This window comes from Choloepus didactylus, chromosome 8 (assembly GCF_015220235.1).
Source record: "Choloepus didactylus isolate mChoDid1 chromosome 8, mChoDid1.pri, whole genome shotgun sequence".
In the NCBI taxonomy this organism is placed as follows: domain Eukaryota; kingdom Metazoa; phylum Chordata; class Mammalia; order Pilosa; family Megalonychidae; genus Choloepus; species Choloepus didactylus.
The window spans coordinates 130,185,033-130,207,882 of NC_051314.1; the positions used below are offsets into that span (position 1 = coordinate 130,185,033).

The 22,850-nt window shown below is 49.5% G+C and overlaps 1 protein-coding gene across 1 annotated transcript in view; it reads left to right on the forward strand.

The window, feature by feature from the left end:
• The window catches only part of B4GALNT3 (beta-1,4-N-acetyl-galactosaminyltransferase 3), a 90,888-nt gene that overhangs the window by 56,164 nt on the left and 11,874 nt on the right, over positions 1–22,850 (forward strand). Inside the window, exons 2-10 of the mRNA XM_037846205.1 lie at positions 8,586–8,689; positions 9,601–9,678; positions 17,866–17,961; positions 18,473–18,563; positions 18,951–19,051; positions 19,606–19,673; positions 20,826–20,904; positions 21,025–21,091; positions 22,691–22,834. Of these exons, the coding sequence (XP_037702133.1) occupies positions 8,586–8,689; positions 9,601–9,678; positions 17,866–17,961; positions 18,473–18,563; positions 18,951–19,051; positions 19,606–19,673; positions 20,826–20,904; positions 21,025–21,091; positions 22,691–22,834 (828 nt within the window). The remainder of the gene's footprint in view (positions 1–8,585; positions 8,690–9,600; positions 9,679–17,865; positions 17,962–18,472; positions 18,564–18,950; positions 19,052–19,605; positions 19,674–20,825; positions 20,905–21,024; positions 21,092–22,690; positions 22,835–22,850) is intronic.

Consider the following 22,850-nt stretch of genomic DNA (forward strand, 5'->3'; position numbering starts at 1 on the left):
CCTGGCTGCTGGACCCAAATACAGTCCCTGTGTGGCCCTAGAAAACTCTCTGGGCCTCAGGGCTCCTCATTCTCCCTTCCCTTGGATTCCATCATTTTTTCGATTGACAAACAAAAGGGTCTGGGGAATATCCTTGTGAAGAGATATAAAAAGCATGAGTCAAGTGACCTATGTTTGAAAGTCACAGCTATACTATTTAGAAGGCTTTAGTTTTCTCATCTGTAAAATGGGAATAGCGATGCCCACCTGAAAGGATATTATGAAGATAAAATGAGGTAATGCATGTAGAGTGCTCAGCACACTGACTGGCCTCTGGTAGATGTGCACGTGTTAGCCGTTGTGGTTTTTCTCTGTTAAATGCACTTGGCATTAACTTGTTAGCGGGTTAAGACAGTTAATGTATGGAGGAGGGTTTTGTAAACCATATTGCCCTCCCAAGTTCCTTTTGAACTCCTTCTGCAGTCACCCCACCAATCTAGCCTCTTCATAATTAATATAGTTATTGTCAAGTATTTCCTACTCCTCCTCTCCAATCTCATCATCTTAATGATACTCTTTTCTCTTTTCCAAAGCCACCTTCCCTAAACTCTGCTCTTCTCACTTCTGTCTTCTTTTCCAGTCTTAATTCTTTTCCTTCTGCTTACTACTCTTTAACACATTCTATCCCTGAAGGTTCTCCAACAACTGCAACTATGGAACCCCCTCTCCCTGCCCAAGTCAGGGTAGGGTCATCTCCCCCCAGCCAGGAGAGAGTGGGTGGGATCTTGGACCTCCACTCCTCCCTCCTTCCACCTGAAAGGAAGTAGAAGAAACAGCACAGGCTCCTCCGCTGGCTACTATGCTCCTGTCCCACTGTGACTCCAAGCCCTTCTGTCCTTCCATAGGCAGCAGTGAATCTCAAGCAGTTTCTGGTGATTTTTCTGCTGACATGACTCCACTACCACCTTATAGAACCAGGGTTTTCCTTTGTCTTTTCCTTCTCTTGGACTCCTTGACACTCCTAAAACCAGTTCCCTAATCCCAGAAACTGTTTGCAGAGCATTTTTCCTGAGGTTCCTGAAAGTCTGGAAAATGGAAAGTCATTGAGCAACATCATGTCATCAGGATCCAGCAGTCTAATGCGTGTCTGCCTATTTGCATGGGGCAGAACTGGCTTGTGCACGCCCTATGTGAGTGCCAGAGCACACACACTAGTCCACAGACAGGTTGGTCACTTCATTTATTAGGGGTGTCCACCCTACCTGCACCTAGGAGTGCATTAGAGCTGAGCATGTCAGTTTGCACCTTTCTATCACAGCAGCTACCAGTTAGGATGCTACTAAGTATACAGCAGGTGCTTGAGAAGTGCCTGGTGATTGGTTGTTTCATTCATTCACTTATTCATTCACTCTCTCACTCTTTCCCAACCTGCTGATTGCTGACACCACTAAACTTCATCATTGAAAGGCTCCGGGAAGGAAAAGGTTTGCTCCACACCCCCCTCCCCAACCCCATGTTCAAAAGCTTCTCTTTATCCCAGTTCTGGAATAAGACTAGAAGAGACATGCTAGTGGGTTCAGAAAAGTCAGTCCTGATCTGAGGGATGCTGAAAAAATCTAAATGGTCCTTGTCTAGATCCTGGGGACTGGAATATCTCCTCGGTAGGCTGGGCTAGTCTTAGAAATCCTGGAGGACCCCTCGATTTTCCTGAATCCATCCCATTTCTTCAAAATTCCCCTTAGATGGACTGTGTTTAATTGTCCTGTCATAACACTGACTATGAGGTGTGGGTTTCTTTCTTTCTTTTTTTTTTTTTAAATGATGATGGTGATGATGACAATATCCTGGAGGAGACCCACGGCTTGGCCAGCCCTTCTGGGACCTCGCCCTAGCTAATCTGTGCCTGGGGAATGCAAAGTTACCGGGGCTGTGCCCTGACAAACCAGAGCAGCGGCAGCAAATTATAAGGGGCATTGGCTCTCTCTACCCACCCTCTTAACTGTTACAGTTGTTTTAAAGACAATTTGTTGCTTTTAAAACAATTTTTTTATTAGAGCAGTTGTAGGTTATATAAAAATCATTCAGAAAGTAGAGTTCCCATATACCACCCCCCACATACACACACAGTTTCCCTATTATTAACTCTTTGTATTAGTGTGGAACCTTTGTTATAATTGATGAAACATTGTTATATTATTTATCTTAGGGTTCACCCTTTGTGTTGTCAACCCCTGGGTTTTATTCTATAATCTGGTAGTTTGGGCCAAGCAGGGAAGTTTTGGTGAGCAGGAAGCACCGACAACAGGGCTGAGAAACAGGCACCTTCCTGGCCCAGGCCCTGATGCCCAATTTTGGGCTTACTTCAGGCGGCTCCCACCAGGCCAGTAGGTGCACTCCTGTGTCTCCCGCAGGCAAGCCCCAGCCTGCCAGCGGCCAGGACGATTGCAGCAGTGGTGGCGGCTCAGGTTCTTGCTTGGCAGGAAGCTGGGAGCTGGGGGCAGCTGGGAGCCGGGATGGGGTGGGGTGGGGAGTGGGACGTGCAGAGTGTGGGGATGAGACACACCAGGGCCCCACCCATGCTTGCCCATCAGGAGGAGTAGAGAGACCGCAGGATTCCACCTCTCTGGAGGTTGCTGCTCCTCACCTCCTCCTGTCATACTCACCTGTTGGAGGGAGAATGCAATGGAGCTGTCAAACCACCTACAACCCTCTGGACTAACACCTGCTCATGGACATACAGCTGGATTGTGTATCTTCATGTTAAGAAAGAAAGAAGAGGCTCAGAGACCAGGAGGAGAGCAGGCCTGTGCCCCAAAGCTCTCATGGCCAATTTTCCAGCTGTTTTGGGACTATGGGACAATATATTTGCATTTTGACACTGTCTCTTGCTTTTCTTTGGTGCCTATGGAGAGGTGATGGTGGCTAAATTGGAGAGAGTGAGGAAATGGTTGTGTGTGCCTGTGTCTGTTGTGGGTGTGGGTGGGTGAGTGGGAGGGAAATGGCAATGGGACAACTAAATGCTTGAACCTAAATGTTAACTGCTATGGTTACGTTAATACTCACTTTTATCGCATCAAGTTCCCTAGGGCATCAGAGACTGGAAAGGCAAGGCCAAGCTGTGCAGCCCTGTCTCTGCCATCAGAGCACTGGGTCTGCCTTTGAGACACCCTTCCGGGTGACAAGTCCCCTGGCTCATTTCAAATGTCCCCACTGCCTGGTGGGGTCCAGGCCCTGCTGCCTGCTGGCCTCTAGCCACAGCAGCTCTGTCCTGCTGAGGATGTGGGACTTACCTCAAGTGTTCTCCGAGGACAGAGCCACGGTCCCTGCTTTTTGCTCCTGGCATTTGGAGAATGGTGCCCTGGGTGTCATAGCCTCCTGTTCTCAAGAGGGACAAGGGCTCCATCTCTGTTCAGCTCCTGGATTTCATTACCTTTTCACATTCAGCTTTAGTCACTGGGGAGGAAGTTCTCTGAACAGACCCTATGGCTTCTCAGCAAATTGTCTAAATTCACCCTGGATCTTTGAGTCCTTTGCATGAGGTGGAGCATATGGGGCCTGTTCTCCCAGGCACATCTCTCTCCGCCTTCTCCCCCACCTTCCTAGGGCACTGGAAGGGCCAGTCCTTCCCCTCGTGCAAAGTGTGCTTTAGCTCCGGAATGATGCTGACATTTTCCATGGAGTCCTGCCCCACGACTGGAGGCAGTGCTTCAGAAAACAGTTAAAATCACCTCTGCCCACTGGCACTTCACCCCCAGCCCTGCCACTTCTGTTTCAGGTGTTACTCTCAGCTCCAGCTATCCTGTGGACATTTACTGTCCTGTAGGTTTACTTCCAGGTTCCCTGCTGGTAGAGCTGGCCATATGGAGAGGGAGGTACTTAATTAACCCTTTTGCTCCCCTGTTTTCCCTCTTAACTTATGGGTGATCTTTCATCACCCACTGGGTTGGGCTGTGCGCACCCAAACATCTGTAGGCATATAAAATCCATTTCCAGATGAGCATGAAATAAGGTATGGGTGTGAGGGCTAAAGTGAATCTAACTCATTTAGGGCTGACAGTACAACGCGCAGTATAAACCAGCAGATCATTTGACCGGATTCCGGGGATAAGCATTGTGCTCCCTCACTGACCACCACGTAGTAACACACAAGTGAGAGGAATTAATCATCTGCCCCTTTTCACGGTGAAATAATGTGGGGAAAGCTCTTGGCATGGTGCTTGCACATAATAAGTGCTCCGTTAAAGTTAACTGCTATTAGTATTGCTATTATTACAGTTTCTTAGGAGCAAAAGCAATACTTCTTGCCAAGTACCTTGTAGAGGACCCATAGATAGAGGTTAAAATTCATTCTTGTGTGTTAGGCTGATGCGGGGAGGATTTTCCCTTAGTGGGCACGGCCTCAGTGTGCTGTGGGTTAGCTCGTTAGTCCAAGGGCTTTTTGAGCAGGTTGTAAGACTTTACACCTATACAAGAATTTAGTCCAAAATTTAGCCTGACAAGTCGAAAGTGCTCTGAACTGATTTTGGCCCCTGGAGTGGGGTTAGGAGGCTCAGGCCACAGAATCTGTAACATCAACCTCAGCCTAAGCTGTGAGGGACTTCCTTTCTCCCTGGTGTGATGGTCCCTAATGACCACGTGACGTATCGGCAAGAGTCAGGAGAAATGAATGCCAGGTCCAGATCTGCAAGATTGTCAGTGATGATAAAAATAATAAGCTGCAATGTGTTAAGTGCTTATTAGGTTCCAAGCACTAAGACCTTTGCATGGATTTTTTAGTCCCTGTGTGACCTGGGGCCTGTGACTTCCCCTCTCTTGTCTGTTTCCTCACCTGTAAAGTGGAGATGACAGCCCTTCCCAGGGAGGTCGAGAGGATGCAATGAGATCGTGTATGTGAGTCTTTGAAAAGAGCACAAAGGGATGCAGGGCTGCCCCATTCTCACCAGAGAGCCAAAATGATCATCTTCAGGCTTTGAAGGGTCTGCTTTGCACAGAGGAGGGATGTTGGTGAAGCTCCGGCTGATGGTAAATTGATAGCCTGGCTTTGTGAGGGCAGACTATGAGGCCCCTGGTGGTGCTGCGTCTGTCACCTGAGATCGGGTATTTGTCTCCTGGCACAAATGTGACACCTGTTGCAAGAGAAACAGGCCCTGGCAGGTGGCACTCAGGGAGGAGAGATCAGCCAGGAGCAGGAGGAGTTCACTTATCAGAGGGCAAATGACAAGTGTCCACAGCTAAATCAGCACACTCTTTAGCTCCAAGTTTCCCCAGGGGGGCTAAGCAATGCCTGGGTATCCACCAGCAGGATTATTGCAGAGGCAAAGACAGGAGATGAAGAGGTATCCAAATGCCCAGCACATATGCACTCAGTGAATATTTATGGGAGAATAGATGGGTGGATGGATGGAGGACCAAAAAGCAATACCCACTAAGCAAACGGGGTATCCATTGCACCCATGCTTTGCCGCAACAATCTGTCCTGACCCACAGTCCACTTACTTCTCTGGTCAGTGAGCGCAGAGAGAAGAGAGTTGGAGAGCTGTTGGCCATCTGTAGTTTACCACATTCAAGAGGGGCTGGAACTCCCAAGTCCAAAACCTGCAATCTCAGAGATGATTAGGCGGGGAGGAATGCTGATTGAGTATTTACCCCGTGTCAGACCCATGCTGGGTATTTGCCATGCATAATTTAATCCTCACAGCATTCATACGGGACAGGTGTTTGTATCCTCACCATCCTGATGAAGAAACCAAGGCCCAAGAGATTAGGTTACTTACTCAAGCAGTCATGGTTTGCATGTGGTAGGTGTACACTTAGATCTTTCTGACTCCAAAGCGTTGCTTGTCTTTCTTTATATCATGAAGTCTACAAAGGGATTTTCCTACTCAAATTACTGAAGCCTGGACTGTTGACTCTCTCGTTTCCAAGTTTGTCAAGGTCATCAGTGTACCCCATGACCTGGGGACAGGGACCTGGCTTGGTTTAACTCGCTGAGATCTGCCCCCTTCTACCTCCAGAGTAGATTTGTCCTTGGTTCCTGAGAGAGACACCTCTTACCTTCCCAGCAGTCACCAGGACAAGGAGGGCTGAACACTCACAGTGGTAGTTCAACCTTTGACCTTGGCATGAGTCTTCTCACCTTTGGTGTGACTCCTAGGGGTCAAAGGATTTGGCAGGAGCTGAAAATCAGTGTGTGAGAAAGAGAATGTGCATCTGAGACACACCAAAACTCCTGGTGATGGAGCCAACAGCATTTTTATGGGCATCTCCTCATAACCTTCTCTAGATGTAGATGGTGGTTAGTCCTAAAAGCAAAGTCAAGGAAGAGATGAGGCAGTCATTCAGAGCAGACGCCGGCAGGGTCTACCCTCCCCAGGGTGTAGGTCTGGTGGCTCTCTTTCTTTCTCCCTCATTCCCCGTATCCTCACCTCACCTCCCTGGCCTCAGAATCCCACTTCCCCAGAACATACCCCACCCTGAACTAGTTGGACCTGTTCCTGACTGCCAGCCATGGAAACGGAGTGACCTTGATGGTGGAGGATAAACCTGCAGACGTCTCTCCAACCATAACACAGCAGAGGTTTAATATTTGTGCAGAAACCCAAAGGCACAGATTTCCCGCCAAGGGCTCTGTCCCCAGGACTCCTCAAAGTCTATGCCAAAAACTCCCACAAGAGAAAACATAGGCAGAACCGAGAAAACGCTGGCTTGTGAGACAGAGGCTCTCTGTTCTGGTCCTGCCTTTGAAACAACCCAGCTCCGTGACCTTAGTCCCTGAGCCTCTTCATCAGACCTGGCCTACAAGATTCTTAGACCGCTCAAATGAGAGCATGCCAGTGAGATGCTTAGGAAACTCCAAAGGGCCACACAAAAGGTGAACATGTAGGAGACGCACTCCTCCCACCCACATACTGATGTGTGGCTCTCTGTCCCGTCCCCTCCTACACTCAGTTACATAAAAACTCATGCAAAATGTGGGTGCTCTCCTGTGTTTGTGGGCTGTGCTCTTTGTTCTGTGTCTAGTTGGCTGGCCTTGTCTCTCCCGGTGTTAGCAGACAGGTCCCTGGGAGGCTTCTGCCCACTGCCCACTGTTGCTCCCAGTGGTGGGTGGTTGCCAGCCTAGCACCACAGTGTCATGGGGGCAGCTTGATGAAGCTGTGGGAGAGACAGTAGCAGCCCATTGGAAATCCTTCTGGACACTTGGGTTCTAGTCTTAGCCTTGTCACTATTTGCTGAGTGACTCTGGTTAAGTCCTTCTACCAGCCTGGGTTCCATGTTCTCATCTATGATATAAAGATCATGAAATAAAGATCTTGCAAGTCCCTTCCACCTCTTCATGGTTTGTGATTCCAGCTAACAATGGTTTGGTTTCACATATTCGAAGTCCAACTGTCATACCCAGACGTTCTCCTTGACCACTAGGAAGTCCTTTCCCCGGTGAACAGCAGTAGCTGACCGCTGGACTTTGATCCGCCCCAGCCTCACCCTCACGGCAGCCCCAGGTGTCTGCTTCACTTGTGAATCCATGCGTACACCGCAGCACGTTCCTGTTCCCTTCCCCACTCTCACCGTGGTTTGGCTTTCTGCCTTCCCAGATGTGCATAGCCAACCAGTTCCAGAGCCCTCTGGGTGGCAGACATCATCGGTCACACACAGCCTCAGGACTAGCCACGCCTCCAGTCTTCCATCGCTAGCACTTTAGAAACTTATTTGACAAACGCCGAGTCTGGGTCCCAGGCCCACCCTTTCCTGCCTCCCCCAGCTCTGGTTCCATCTAGGAGCCAAGTGATTAGTGGTGGGCAGGGTGGGTGGCTTCCCCCCTGATGCTAATCCCCTGCTGTTTCCCTGGGCTCTGAGGAAAGGGACTGGGCTGGAGAGAGTAAGGGTGAGGGGGAGCCAGGCCCCAAAGGACAAATAGTGTATGATCTCACTGATGTGAAATAATTAGGATACACAAACTCATAGAATCAGAAGCTAGAATACATGGTGCCAGGCGGGGCCGGGAGTAGGGGGTGGACAGTCAATGCTTAAATAGGACTGAGTTTCTCTTGGGGCGATGGTAAAGTTTTGGTAATTGATAGTGATGATGGTTGCACAATATTGAGAATATAAGTAACACCATTGAAGTGTATACATGAAAGTGATTAAAATGGAAAATTTTATGTTTACGTATATTACCACAATATATATTTTTTAAAAAGCTTAAACTGGATGCCCCCAAAAAAAACTGTGTAGGGGAAAGCTTAGTTTCACTAGCTTCTGCAACCATTTCTCCAGCTGCTTTTGGTAGAGGCACCTGGGGAAAAATCAGCCTATAGTGGGTCAACACTGGGAAGACAGGGGTCCATTTTCACTTGTCCTGGCTCCTTCTCCTATTTATGGAAGGCAGCAAATTCTAATAGGATGCAAGCTCATTACCTCTTTCTGTCCTATTGACCTTGGCCAAGTCAATAACTGTCTCCCCACTGCCCTTCATACCCCCCATGTGAAGAAGGGTGAGGAACGGCTGAGGGGGAGATGATTACCTCTATTATTCCACCCACATTTTGCAGATTCATTAGGTCTTTGGACTATGTTGACCTCTCTCTTTTCTTCTTTACCTTCCGTAGGGTATGGCAGCTGGAGAGAACTGGCCAAGGCTCTGGCCAGCAGGAACATTCCGGCTGTGGATCCAAATCTCCAGTTCTACAGACCCCAGGGGCTGGGCCTCAGGGTATGTGGCAGAGTCAACCCATCTCCCCTGCTGGTGCCTCAGCACCTTCCTTAGTCATGGGGAGGAACTGAGCTGAGGGGTTGGGGTGTCCATCTGCCCTCCTCAAGGCTGGGGCTGGCGCTGGCCCTGGTTCTCCTGTATTCGTGGAGTTCCAGATGCCCATGTCTGAGCCTCGACAGGCATGCGGCCTCCATCTCAGATAGCAGCAGGGGTCTGGAGGCAGGACCACCATATCCTGCCTCTTGCTGGCATGAGGCCTGGGCCGGGTACTTTGCTGATGATACCAAATGCTTTGCTGCCAAGAGTCAGAGATGATGAGGCAGACAGACACCCCTCCCTGCAAACAGCTGGTGGTCACGGGCCGTTATCCCTTTGGTGTTTCTTGGACCAATGGTCCCCAAGGAGGCAGGGTCAACTTTGAGTTGGGGGTAGGAAAATTGGGGTCCGATGTGTCCGGAGTCCTTAGGTTGAGCCTCTGGGCCTAGAACAGGCCTGGCTCCCCTGGGGCTGGACAGGAAGCAAGCTGAACCTGTGGACCTGCACAGATAGGGAGGTGGGGGTGGGGGTTCCCCAAGGGGCTCCCTCTTGTTGGGACAAGTAAGTAATAACTCTGGACATAACCCTGGGGAGGATATAGAGGAAGAATCCTGCCCTCAGGAGATTCCAATCTAATTAAAATAATTGTTTCCATACGCGAAAGATCAAGAAAATTTGGAAAGTAAAGGAACCTCAGTAATATATTCCTGTGTGTTAATAATAAATGGAAATGTCCCTTAAGTCAATAATCTTCCGAGGGCAGGGACTGTGTCTCCTGATTCTCCCTCCCCACAGACAGTTTTGAGGGGCCCCGAATCCTGTCCTGTCCCCAGTCCTAATGCTCCCACCAAGGTCATTCTCCATCCTCCCACTAGGACCAAGAAACTGACCGAGATCGGAGCAGTAACAGCAGCTACTTGCAGTGGAACAAGCCTGTCCCCTGGCTCTCAGAGGTGAGGGATTCTCTACTGTCCCTGTTCTTTGAGAAGGTTAAAAAACTATGTCTTGACAGATTGTTCCAGAGAACTCAGAAAATGTTTTCTGTGATTTTTGTTGAAATGTTCAGCAAGTGTTCCAGGCTCGTTGCATTTTCTCCCTCTAAGAAGGAGAACTAATACTTGCTGAGGTCTACTCTTCTGGAGACCCTTTGCTTATATCATCTCCTGTCGGCTTTGCAACCCTGTAAGATCATATCATAATCCCCATTTACAAGGGAGAAAAACAAGGCTCAGGAAAGTTACGCAACTTTCACAGCCACACCAATCTCCAGTCTTAAAGATAGACGTACCAAACTGTCTTTCTTGGACTGTTAAGTCATACAAAATATTCCAGGAGGAAAGGAGTCCATTGCTAAATGAGTTTAGAAAACTGTGTATACTACAGCCCCTTCTTGGAAATTCACGTTAGCATTACTTTAGTTTCCTTGGCTGCTCAAGCAAATATCATGCAATGGGTTGGTTTAAACAATGGGAATCTATTAGCTCATGGTTTTGAGGCCAGGAAAAAGTCCAAAGCAAGGCATCATCAAAGCTATGCTTTCTTCCCAAAAACTAGTGTTCTGGGGCTGGCTGCTGGCGATCCTTGGACCTGGGCTCCTCTGTCACATGGCAATGCATATGGCGGCCTCTCCTGGCCTCGCCCTTCTCTTCCGGGTTCCACTGACCTTCAGCTTCTTGCTTCCCATGGCTTCCTCTCTCTCTCTCTGTCTGAATTTCATTCTGCTTATAAAGGACTCCAGTAATAGGATTAAGACTCATCCTGGCTGAGTTGGGCCACAACTTAACCGAAGTAACCTCATTAAAAGGTTCTACTTAAAATGGGTTCACACGTAACAGGAATGGATTCAGTTTAAGAACATGTTTTTCTGGGGTACATAGCTCCAAACTACCACAAGTATAGTCAAGGTTCTGAGAAGGTCACAATGATCTCTTAAATCCCAAACTTATTTGCCTCCTGAATTGCTTTTTTCCATGAAAACATCTAATAGCATTCTATGAAACTTGTGTTCTAAGAAGCATGCCTTAGAGAACTCTTCTTTAGGAAACTTTCATAGGAGGCAGTTAAATGTGAATAAAAGTTATCATAACCATCATTACACCTTTTATTTATATGAAATTTGACAGGTTCTTTTTTTTAATTCAATTTTATTGAGATTGTTCACATACCATACAGTTATCCAAAGTGCGAAACAGATTCTTTTTTAATGGTGAAGAAACTGAGGCTCAGGGAGGTTAATTCACATGCCCAGGATTCCCTTGCATAAACGCTTGTACCAAGACTTCATGGTGGCATTGTGCTTTGGGGATGAAATCTTAAATTTGGGTTGCGTATTTTGCAACTTCCAGTCCTGGGCTGGCAGACTTAGGTAACTTTTCTTGGTTGGATGGTGTTGGCCAGCCATTGTCTTTATCCATACCTGTCACAGGTGGATCTTTTCAGCCCGGGTAATTTTTTTTAATTCAGTTTTATTGAGATATATTCACATACCCTACTATCATCCATGGTGTACAATCAACTATTCACAGTAACATCATAGAGTTGTGCATTTATCACCCCAATCAATTTTTGAACATTTTCCTTACACCAGAAAGAATAAAAATAAGAATAAAAAATAAAAGTAAAAAAGAACACCCAAATCATCCCCTCCCATCTCACCCTATTTTTCATGTAGTTTTTGTCCGCATTTTTCTTCTCATCCATCCATACACTGGATAAAGGGAGTGTGAGCCACAAGGCTTTCACAATCACACAGACACCCCATATAAGCTACATAGTTATATAATCATCTTCCAAGAATCATGGCTACTAGGTTGCAGTTTGATAGTTTCGGATATTTCTTTCTAGCTACTCCAATACACTAAAACCTAAAAAGGGATATCTATATAGTATATAAGAATGTCCACCCGAGTGACCTCTCGACTCCATTTGGAATCTCTCAGCCATTGGAACTTTGTTTCATTTCGCATCCCCCTTTTGGTCAAGAAGATTTTCTCAGTCCCACGATGCTGGCCCAGGCTCATCCCCGGGAGTCATATCCTGCTTTGCCAGGGAGATTTACACACCTGGGAGTCAGGTCCTACGTAGTGGGGAGCAGCCCAGGTAATTTTATTTCCCATTCACCCATTTGCTCTGGGGCAAATGAGATGTTAGGTTATCCACACTGTGAAACTGCCTTTTTAAAGACCTGAGAGAGGATGGATTACAACACAGGCACACCTGTTTGAGGTGATGTCACTGAGTAATTATACCCCTCCCCACCCAGAGATAGTGTTTTGAAAAGAAGATGTCCTTAAAGATCATTGGGTCCAGTGATCCAGCCTTCCCCCTATTAAGGACAGCTCTGGTCTTAATGAAGCAATTATTTTGAAAGATTACATGTCCATATCATTCTGCATTTATTCATTGCTAACTTCTCCATTTATTTCTTTATCTTTGCCCATCAAGGACATATATATAATGAAATAAAAACTGTGAACAAATAGTAAATAGTGATTAAAATAAGTGTAACTTTTTAAAGAAATAGTTGATCTTTTAGTAAGTTTGTATGACCTTTTGGGGTAAATGCCTGATTTCCATTGTTTTTTTTTTTTTTTAACATGGAAAGTAGCTTGTAAATCCTGATTACAGTCTTCATGGATCTTCAGGGAATCACTGGTGCAATCCAATCTCTTTTCCCTTTGACTGGTAGCATGGGATGTCACTCTGAAAGTACTGTAGGCTTGTCAGAGAGAAACTGATGGGCTTAGATGGCTGTTGGGGCTTGACTTCATGGGGTATCTTCCCTCAGAAACTTATTCCTATCAACCCACATCACAAGACACCAATTAACGAACTCTAATGACCAGTTATTCATTTACCTGTCGATATACCTGTCCACTGACCAAACCCTATGTCTACTCTCCACATCTGCTCTCCAGGACATTTCCCCAGAAAACCAAAACAGTTACAAGAAAGAAATTTCATAAACACAAAATCAGATCAAAGTAAGCCAGAGTTTTTGTGGTTATGTCCTGCACGCTTCGGTAAGGCAATGTCTCTTGTGGGCAGGGCTGTGACACTGTCCCTTGTTCTCAGGATTTCCTCTTTTTCCCCAACAACTTAAATGGAATAGAATACACATACCGTACAATTCACCCACTTCAAGTATACGATTCAATGACTTTTAGTATATTCAGAGTTGTGCATCCATCACCACGATCAATTTTAGATTATTTCCATGACCACAAAAAGAAACCCTGCACTCCTTAGCCATCACCCCTCAATGTCCTTATGCACACACCCTTCCCTACCCCCAGGACCTGGCAACCACCAATCTACTCTCTGTCTCTGTGGATTTACTTATTCTGGACATTTCATATAAATGGAACCATACAATTTGTGGTCTCTGGTGACTGGCTCCTTTCACTTAGCATAATGTTTTTGAGCTTCATTCATGTTGTAGCATGAATCAGCACTTCATTCCCTTTTCTTTCCAAATAGTATTCCATTGTGGGTGTAGACCACATTTGATTTATCCATTCATCAGTGGATGAGCATTTGGGTTGTTTCCACTTTTTGCCTATTATGAATAACACTGCTATGGACATTTGCATACAAGTTTTTGTGTGGATCAGTTTTCCTCTCTTCAGAGCCCAAAGAACCATCATTGCAGTTTGTCTTCCATTCTGTACCCCTTGGTCACCCTGGTGAGATGCGTGTGGCCCCTCAGTTCATTTATGTGCCATCCATCAGGCTGGGGATGATTCCACCCATTAAGATCTCACCAAATCTCTGGCCTTTCCTGAAACTCCAAAGCTCCCCTTTCCTCCATGGAGTTCAGAGTCTCCTCATTCCAAATACATAATTTTGTCCTTCACAGAGCTGGTGTGTAAAGAGGGAGTGCTATATTCTTCCTCCTCCTCTTCCGTATCTCCCTCCTCCTCCTTGTCCTTTTCTTCCTCCTCCTCCCTAAGTGCACAGACAGCATCACATCATCTCATCTGCTCTGCAAAACAGCTTCTCTCCTTTTCAGGAACCAGACACTCAGACAGAGGAGACATTCTAATGGAGTCTGCCCGATACCCCAAAGTAAAATAATCGGGAACCCCCTGAAGGACAGATGTAAGCAGGGAATCAAGCATAGATTGAGTGCTGGGAAACCTCCAACAGGTGCCTGGTGCTTAGGAACCGGTGGCATGCTTGGCCTGCTGTGTCTAGGAGTATGTTGTCTGGCTTTCTATGCTGTTCTCCAGGGTGAGGTCTCACTGCCCCCTGAGCTGACCTGGCAGTTTGAATCTGATGGAGCAGCAGCATGACGCAGTGGGGGGCTGGTCACGGGCTGCTGACCTCCAGCAGGTAGCAGTGACCTGCTCCTGCCTCCATACCTTGCTGCATCTCACACTTCCGCTACTCCAGGCCCTGGGCTCAGTGTGGCACTGCACAAAGCAGGCACTAGGTGCTTCTAAAATGAATGAAGGAGTGTATGAGTCTGGAGATTGTGGTTCTGATCTTTGCTTATCCAAGCATTTGCTCATTCAAATAGTGATGTGGAGAGTATGCAGGGGAGGGAGCTATTGGATCCACCTGGGGAAGTCAGAGAAGCCTGTGAGAGAAGATGTTTGAGAACAGCCTTGAGGGATGAGCAGAGGTTTGCCAGATGGGGAAGAAATCTGGAAACTGTTTGTGAAGGCATGGAGAGGTGAAAGAGCAGGATGGTTTTTGCAAAGATGGGAAGTTTGGTGTGGAGGGAGTAAGGGGTGTGATGGGAGCCGTGTGAGGTGAGGCTGGGAATGTGGGTCAGCTGGAGAGGGCTTTGCTGCCAGGCTGAGGTTCTGCTCTGGAGACTTTGGGGAACCTTCTGAAGTTTCAAGGATGATGTGATCAGATCTGTGTTCTAAAAAGATAATTCTGGAGGCAAGCGTAAAGAATCTGTGGAGAGGGGAGAAGCTGGGATCCAGTTGGGAGGCTGTGCTGCAGGCCTGGTGTCCTGGTGTCAGTGGGGGAGGGAGAGAGAGGCATTCCATACGTGCTTACCCCTCCCCGCTTCCACAGGGGACCCTGCTGGGTGTCCTTGCAGAGTTAGTTTACATTTCTGGGTCTCAATATCCTCTAAAAATGAGAGGGGCCCAACAGGTACATTCTCCACTACATCTCGCTGGAAGTGCCAATTCCATCATTGACTCTGGCACTTAGAGTAATGCATGCCCTGCCCTGGAGAGAGAGGGCAGAGGCTGCGCCAGAGTTCTGCATTGCTGCCAGATACAAAAGTTGGAGCGTTACTGATAACCAGACAAAAGCAGTGGGCTGTCTACCCGATGTGCTTAAATGACCAATTCCTGAGACACTGGAGATTCAAAGAGAGAAAGAGTTTATTGCGAAGCACGAAGCAGGAGATCAGATAGCCTATTGGCCTAAAAATCTGTCTCCTTGAACTGCAATAATTCTGATAGTTTTATAGTATCAAAAGATGGGCAGGTTTTAGAATAATGAGCACGATGGCTCCAGATGATGTAATTAGAGGTGATCTAATTATCAGGCATGTGCAGATTGATTACATGCTTAGCCACAGAATATATGTAAGAAAATTGAGTCCTTAATATGATACTGGGCATGATTTTTAGTATTATAATGACAGATAGGTCATTTATAGGTTAGAGTCTAAGATACCGTACATGTCGGGCGGGCCCATTTTGGTTAGATCCAGCTTCGGTTATCAATATAATTTGGACTTAGGGTGAGTTAGTTCTGGGCTGACCCAAGGCCCTCTATGAATAAACGTTAGGGGCTGTCTTTAGAGATCGTAAGACTCTAAAGTTGAAAAACCGGATAAAATGGGTACAAGTAAAGGTCAGTCACAGGGTTTTTACAATCATAAGGGTGCAAGACAAAGGCTATACAATCATTATGAGAGATCAAGGCAGCTGGATTACAGTTCAGAGATTTTAGGTATTTCCCTCTGTCTACTTTAATATACCAGAAAGTAAAAAAGGAATATCTATGTAATGGTTCAGTGATCATAATCATCCCTTAAATCCTAACTTCTCAGTTACAACCCCTCCCTCTCATTTGATAATTCTCTCTATCTTGAAGGATATCTGGGCGATGACCATTCCAGCTATTTCATGCTGGAAAGGGCTGTCGACCTTATGGGGGAGAGGGATGAAACTGGTTGTCCTTGGAGAGACTGGTCCTTCTGGATTTCAGGACTCATCTGGCATAGGAACAATCCAGAGGCTTTAAGTCTCAGAAAAACAAATGTAATAAGTAAAACTTTTATAGAGCCCAGGGTATCTTTTAGGGTTCCCAGAAACACTTGGTTGGGGCTTGCCTACTGTGGCAATCTGCAATATCTGGCTGAAACTTGCCTGAGAGTCACCTTCAGAATGACCTCTTGACTTGATTTGAAATTGTCCAGTAGCACTACCAATCCTGGTGGGGGTGCCCGTGGGTCCTTCAGAGACCCCCACCTGCATCCTGGGGGTGGGTGCAGCACGGTTTGAGGGCCTAGACCCAGAGGGGATAGATACCATCCTTAACTTGTGCTCCTTGCCCCGCCCCGTCCTGCCTCAGCCTCCCTCGGACTGTGGGGCCGGTAGGGGGTGACCCAGCCATCCCCACCTTCCCACCCTCCTTCCCTGCCTTCAGCCCCTGTGGCCTCTGGCAGAGCACAACTGACTTTCCTGGTGGCATGCTCTCCCCCACGGACCCCTGCAAGTGAGTGGGCTGCGAGCACATGGCCCCGACAGGCCGGGCTGGAGCCAAGAGGAGGCCGTTTGGAGGAGACAACTCAGTCCTGTACAGCAGACCCGAGGAATTCCCCTAGAAGGAGCACAATGTCCCCATTCTTTCCTCCCTTGAAGCCTTACCCCACCCCCACCTACCCAGCCTACATCCCCTCCCCCACCCATCTCAGCCCCCCCTTCCTATTCCCAGGGGCCATGGCTGCTTCCCAAGGTCCCACATTCCCGGCAGTGGCCAGGCCAGTGTGCCCCTCCAGAGGGGCCCGGTGGCTGAAGCCTCGAGGAGTGACAGGCTCTCCATGTCTTCTGTGGATTCAGCTGTGGGGGGCTTGGTCCCACCCACCAGCCCAGCCCACCTTGGACAGTCAGCATTCCTGCTGAGGGGTTCTCTCCCCCCACAACTTCCCCCATCCAGTTCTTTTACCCAAGACCTGTGCCACTTCCTTTGATCTGGACTTCCAATCAGGGTGTCCCTTCCACCTCTGCTATCTTTTCCTAGGGGCAGCTCAGATTTGGATATCGGATGGGCTCTGTGGGGAGGGTTGCATAGAGAATTGGAGGCCCCACCTCTACAACCTGGGGATTAACTCTGGGGGAGGGGTGGAGAAAATAGCTGAGATGGGGTAATCTGAAACTCTTTGTCAGGGTGAATTGGGATAATATCACCGTGCTCCCCCTCTCTTCAAAAACTTCCCCTTCCACCCACTCGGCATCCTGGCTCCTGCCTCAGCCCTCTCTCCTGCAGGGGCCTCTGCTCCCCGCCTCCCGGCTCAGTCCTGCCTCCGTGGCCTGGGGAAGACAGAGGGGCCACTGCCCCGACCGAGTCCCAGACACCTGTGTGCTTCCCGGGGTGGCCTGCTCAGAGGGGACCTCAGGGGGGTGGCAGCCGTGCTGGGGCAGCCAGTTGGGCCCCTAAACCTCCTGCCATCTGTTTCCAGCTGCTCCCCAATGTAGGGAGCCAGAAGCGTGAAGACCACTGGGTGATAAGGTTTCAGCAGGCAGCTGCGGTACTTTCCTCCTACGGGGCGTTAGGGACAGGGGAGCGGAGGAGAGCAAGTCCTTGGCTGAAACCCCAGTTTAGGTCTTCCTTCTGTCGTCTCTGCCATTCTGTCCTGAATATTACCCACCTCACCTGGGGAGCCCAAGCCAGCCCCCTTCCTGCAAGGAAAGAGAGTGGGAAGTGGGGACATGGCCTGGAAAACAGACCCAATTCTCAGGGCCAGGCTACGGGCATGAGCTGTGGGTTCCAAGGATGGGAGTGGTCTGGCGGGGACCACAGCCAGTGATAGCGAGAGGAGCACTCAGGCGGGGCTGGAGCCCCGGTGCCCACATCCATCCATCAGCCTCCTGGAGCCGTGGGGCCATGGGGCAGGTTTGGGGGTGCTCACTTTCACTCACCCACTCGCTTTTCTGGCCTTACAGTTCCGGGGCCGCGCCAACCTGCATGTGTTTGAAGACTGGTGTGGCAGTTCCATCCAGCAGCTCAGGAGGAACCTCCACTTCCCACTGTACCCCCACGTGAGTCCCAGCCAGCCCACCGTGCCATCTGCAGCCACCTCTGTCTCCTCTTCCCTCCCCCCGCCCTACTCCTGTTCTGTCATCTTCCCCTAGCCCCATCCCTGTCTGCCTCATCTTTCCTTCCTCCTTTTCTAGTCCATTTTCTTTCCTTTCCCTCCTGCTCCTCTTTTCCCTCCTCTGCACACAATATCTCCCTTGGTCCCTTCCCAGAGAATCCTTCCATTTCTCTGCCACCCTCTGCTTCATTCTAGCTTCAGGCTCTCATCATGGTTTAGTGTAGTTTACCCAGGGCCACCAGGTACAGTTGTGCTGGTTGCGCACTGTCCAAGGTCACCTGCACAAAGAGGCAAGTGGGGGCTGCAAACTAGCCTTCACTCGATTTCCAAGCCGTGTGCCCGTTCCTCCCGTCTCCTCCCCTCCCTGGTCTTCCCACCAGCCCTAAGTGGACCAGTTTCCTCAATTTCCTTTTCCCTCTTCTGGGTAACAGTTTCCTTCCTCTTTCTTGGCACAGATCCGCACAACCCTGAGGAAGCTGGCCGTGTCCCCCAGATGGACCAACTATGGCCTCCGCATTTTTGGCTACCTGCACCCCTTCACCGATGGTGAGGCCAACCCCAAAACCCCATCCTTCTACCCCCTGCTCTGGAATTCTGCAGGGTGCTCAAAGCACATGCTACTGCAGCTGGGAAATAAGCCAGCACTGGGTGACTGGCCCAGGGAGAGAGAGTAAATAGAGTCATGGGGAGGTCTCATCCAGTCCCCCACCCCCACCCCACAGGTTGCCCCTTTACCTCCTGATGTGCTGAATGTGGAACAAACGTCTCTATGTATCTTCTCCATCTCATCAATGTCTCCCAGGATATAGGAACCTGCCCCCTCTTTACAGAAGGGGAGAGAATTTGATCACTAAGACATAAACCAGGCCTTCAGCCCTTCACACCTGTGTTCTTCTCGCCCTCATCTGAGTACTCTCTCCCCCTGCTTCCCAGGGAAGATCCAGTTTGCTATTGCTGCAGATGACAACGCTGAGTTCTGGCTGAGCTGTGATGAGCAGGTCTCAGGGCTTCAGCTGCTGGCCAGTGTGGGCAAGGTAAGGTCAGCTCAGCCCAGGAGATTCTCCCATCTGTCCGGAGCCGGGTCGTGGAAGGGGAGCCCGGCTCCATCAGGAGACCCCAATTACCGTTAGATCTCTGGTATGACCCTGGGGTAAAGGGGGTGAAAAGGCAGCATCATCCTCGCTCCTGCCTCATTTCATAAAGGGATAAACTGAGGTATGGGGAGGAATAAGGGGTCAGAGTCTAAGGCTGGGAAAGATCCCAGAAAGATTTGTCTTTGAGCTAGGACGGAGCCCTTTGAGGTCCATATGGCCCTTAGCACAGTGCTAAGGCTTTACACCGTGATCTGACTGTTCAGGGTCCTTCTAGAAAGGGCCAGGTGCTTCTAGCACAAGTCACTTACCAGTCTTCTTAACTCTTTTCTGTTTTCCTGCCTATCTCCCTCATCCTCTTTCCTTCCTCTCTTCCTCTCACTTCTCTCCTTTGTTTTCATTCTTTCCTTATCTCTCCACCCAACACTTCACATCCTTCTTTGGATTTTCCCCTTTTCTCCTTCCTTCGCTTCTCTCCCTCTCCCCCACACCTCTAGACTGGAAAGGAATGGACTGCCCCTGGAGAGTTTGGGAAATTTCGGAGTCAGATTTCCAAGCCAGTGAGGTGAGTGTGTGTGTGTGCATGTGTATGTGTGTGTGTGTGTGGGGGGGGGTGACAGACATTCTTGTGAGCAGGAAAAGGAAACCTCAAGTGCTGAGGCCGAGCTGGTGGAGACCCCACTGTCCCCTCCAGGCTCCCAGCTGCCCTCATCTCCAAGGCTTAGTGTGCCCAGCACCTGTGCATTCTGAATAAATGCAGTCTCTGACTTAGAAACCATCCAGCCCATCCTTCTTCGTATTTCATATGAGGAAACTGAGGCCCAAAGAAGGGCACAACTTACTGAAAGACGGCTATTTAGGTTCACTCAGCACCAGACAGCTGGTCTCCTTTCTCCCAGTCCTTGCTATTCCCAATTTGCTCCATCCCTGGAAATGTCTTCACCTGTATAGTCTGGATGCTGTCCACCTGTGCTGCAGGGAGTTCCTGGGCTGTGGGTGACCTTACAGGGATCCCTTGGTAGATTAGAGGGACAGAAAGGCCTTTCGAAGCCCATAGGGGCTGGACTTCTTTGACATGTTGGAAAGGGGGCTTAGCCCAACTCCAGTGCGCCACCTGGTGGTCTGCACACGCGCAGGCGAGACGATGCACTGGCTTGATGTAATAAAACTGATGTTGATGATAAGACGACAGTCTAGCCTGCAGAGTACTTGCTGGGTGCCAGCCACTGTGGGAGCACCTTACATGTAGTGGAGAGGAGCGGTCGGTGGCATGGACTCGGAAGCAAGACTCCCTGGTCCAAATCCAACTCCGCTACTTATTACCCGGGCGTCTGGGCAAACTACCAAGGGTTTCTATGCTTCCGTGTTCTGCTCTATACAAAAGGATTGGGTGAGTTAGTATAGATAAAGCACTGAGGACAGTGCCTGTCACATGGTCACTGCCCCATAAGCATTAGCTGTTATCATTGTTTTGTTTGATTATACCCATCTTACAGATAGAAAATTAAGGTCACAGTTGGTGAGTGGTGGAGAGGGGCCTGTAACCCGGGTGGTTAATGGCAAGCTCCTGAGAGTCTAAGAGCAAAGGAGAAAAGGATGAGGGGACCTCAAGAGTGGCGGGAGAGAGGTGGAAGCTGGTGTAGCCAGCTGGGTTAGAGGGGTGGCCGCAGGAGCCTGGGGAGACTGCCCTCTGCCCTCTGCCCTCTGCCCCTGCCAGCCTGTCAGCTGCCCGCAGGTACTACTTCGAGGTGCTGCACAAGCAGAATGATGAAGGCACGGATCATGTGGAAGTCGCGGTGAGTGTTCTGCGCTGGCCCTGCCTCTCCTTGCTCGTCTCCTAGCCCCCTCCTCTCCCCTTGTCCCTTGGCCCCTATTCAAGACCCGACCCTCCACATCCACCCTCTCTCCTCTTCCAGTGGCGACGGAATGACCCTGCAGCCAAGTTCACCATCATTGACTCTGCTTCCCTGTCCCTCTTCACAAGTGAGTGGGCTCTGCTCCCGAGTGGAGGTGCGGCAAGGCAGGGTGGGCCTGTGCTGACGTGCGTCAGGGAGGCGAGGGGGGTGGAGGCAAGAGCTCAAGGGGCTTGGGACCGTGGGTATGAAGGGGGCCCAGAACAAGGAGCAGAACCTAAAGGGGCCTTGAGGTCAGGGGTCCTCAACTCTCAAAGGTCAGGGACCCCTTTGAGAACCTGCTGGAAGCTCTCTGAGCCCTCACCTCAGAAAAATGCCCTTGTCCACCCACATACAGCATTTTGTCTACAATCTTAAGGGGGATCCAGAGATCTGGAGGCTCACCCCAGATTAAAAACCTCTGAGTCCAATCCCCTGTTTTACAGATAAGGTAGTCATGGGTCTTGCAAAGCCATGGCCAAAGGAGAGGACACTTTTTCACCTGCTTTAAATGTGTAGTAAATGAACTTCTCTGTTCTATTTTTCATTGCTTTTGATTTTCTCAGCAAAACTCCTATCCAGGCACCCCCCAACCCCACCCCCCATGAACTGTTGCCATCTGAAGGCCTCTCTGGCGGGTGGGGCTACGTGGGTCCAGGTGTAGAAAGAGCAGGCAGGGCTGGAGTTCAGAGGCAAGTGCTGGAAGGAGACTGGAGAGTTGGGGGCCAGGGGCAGGATGTGGTGAGAGAAAGGGGAGGCCTGGGTTCACAGGAGAGGGTGGCTGTGAGGGGAAGGCAAGGTGGGTGGGAGAAAGTTCCTAGTGACCCATGCAAGAGGCCCCAAGGTCAGGGCAGGAGGTGCCGGTGCAGCTACTGGGTGGTACAAGAGGAAGCGGGAGCTGGAATCCATAGATGCATTGTGAACCAAGAGGTAAGTAGCAAAATTCAGGTGAAAAGTTAGTAAAGTGGTAACGAGAGGTAACGTGTCTCAGGCATAGAAGGACAGGCTGTATCTGGGGCTGGAGAAGGTGAGCCCAGGGTAGGGAGCAAAGTCGAGCTACCAAGTCCCCATGGGGGAGTAGGCTTGGAGAAGAGGAGCCAGGGGCTGCCTCTGCCGGTGGGCGTTGTGGATTTGGGAATGAGAGAGGCTGCTTCACCTGCACCCTGGAGTTGGGCTGTCTGGGATCAGACTCAGCTTTGCCACTTATCAGCTGTGTGACCTTGGGCAAGGGACTTAGATTCCCTCTGCCAACCAATGTTCCTCATCCGTAAACTAGGAATATTAATAGTACATAAGTCATATGGAAGTTATGAAGATTAAGTAGGTTGATATTTGTCAGATACTTAGAATAGCACCTGGCTTATTATTTAGTTTGCTGAATAAATTATGGATATTTACAATGTCACATTTCCAGCAGATAGCCGTTGAACCTTTTGAGGAAGTGGTATCTTTTTCCGATTCGTGCAAACTTGTGATGTAGGCAGGCCATGGGGCCAGGGGAAGGAGTCAAAGGGGGATAAATAGCCAAAACCGCAGGCTCTGGGGGTGAGCCAGGCTTGGGGGAAGAAGGCCTGAGAACATCCCCTGCTGGACCCGCTGGGATACAGGATCCTTGTCAGACCTCAGAGAGGCACGGGGCTGGGCTCCAGGACTCACAGCTGCCGTCTGTCCTTCCCTCTCTGGGTCCCAGATGAGACGATCCTAAGGATGGATGAAGTGAGCCACATCCCACAGACGGCGGCCAGCCACGTGGGCTCCCCAGACGCTCTGCCCAGAGATGAGCCGCCCCCCGCCGACATGCTGCAGCCTGACCCCCGGGACTCCCTCTATCACCGTAAGGCCTCGCCACC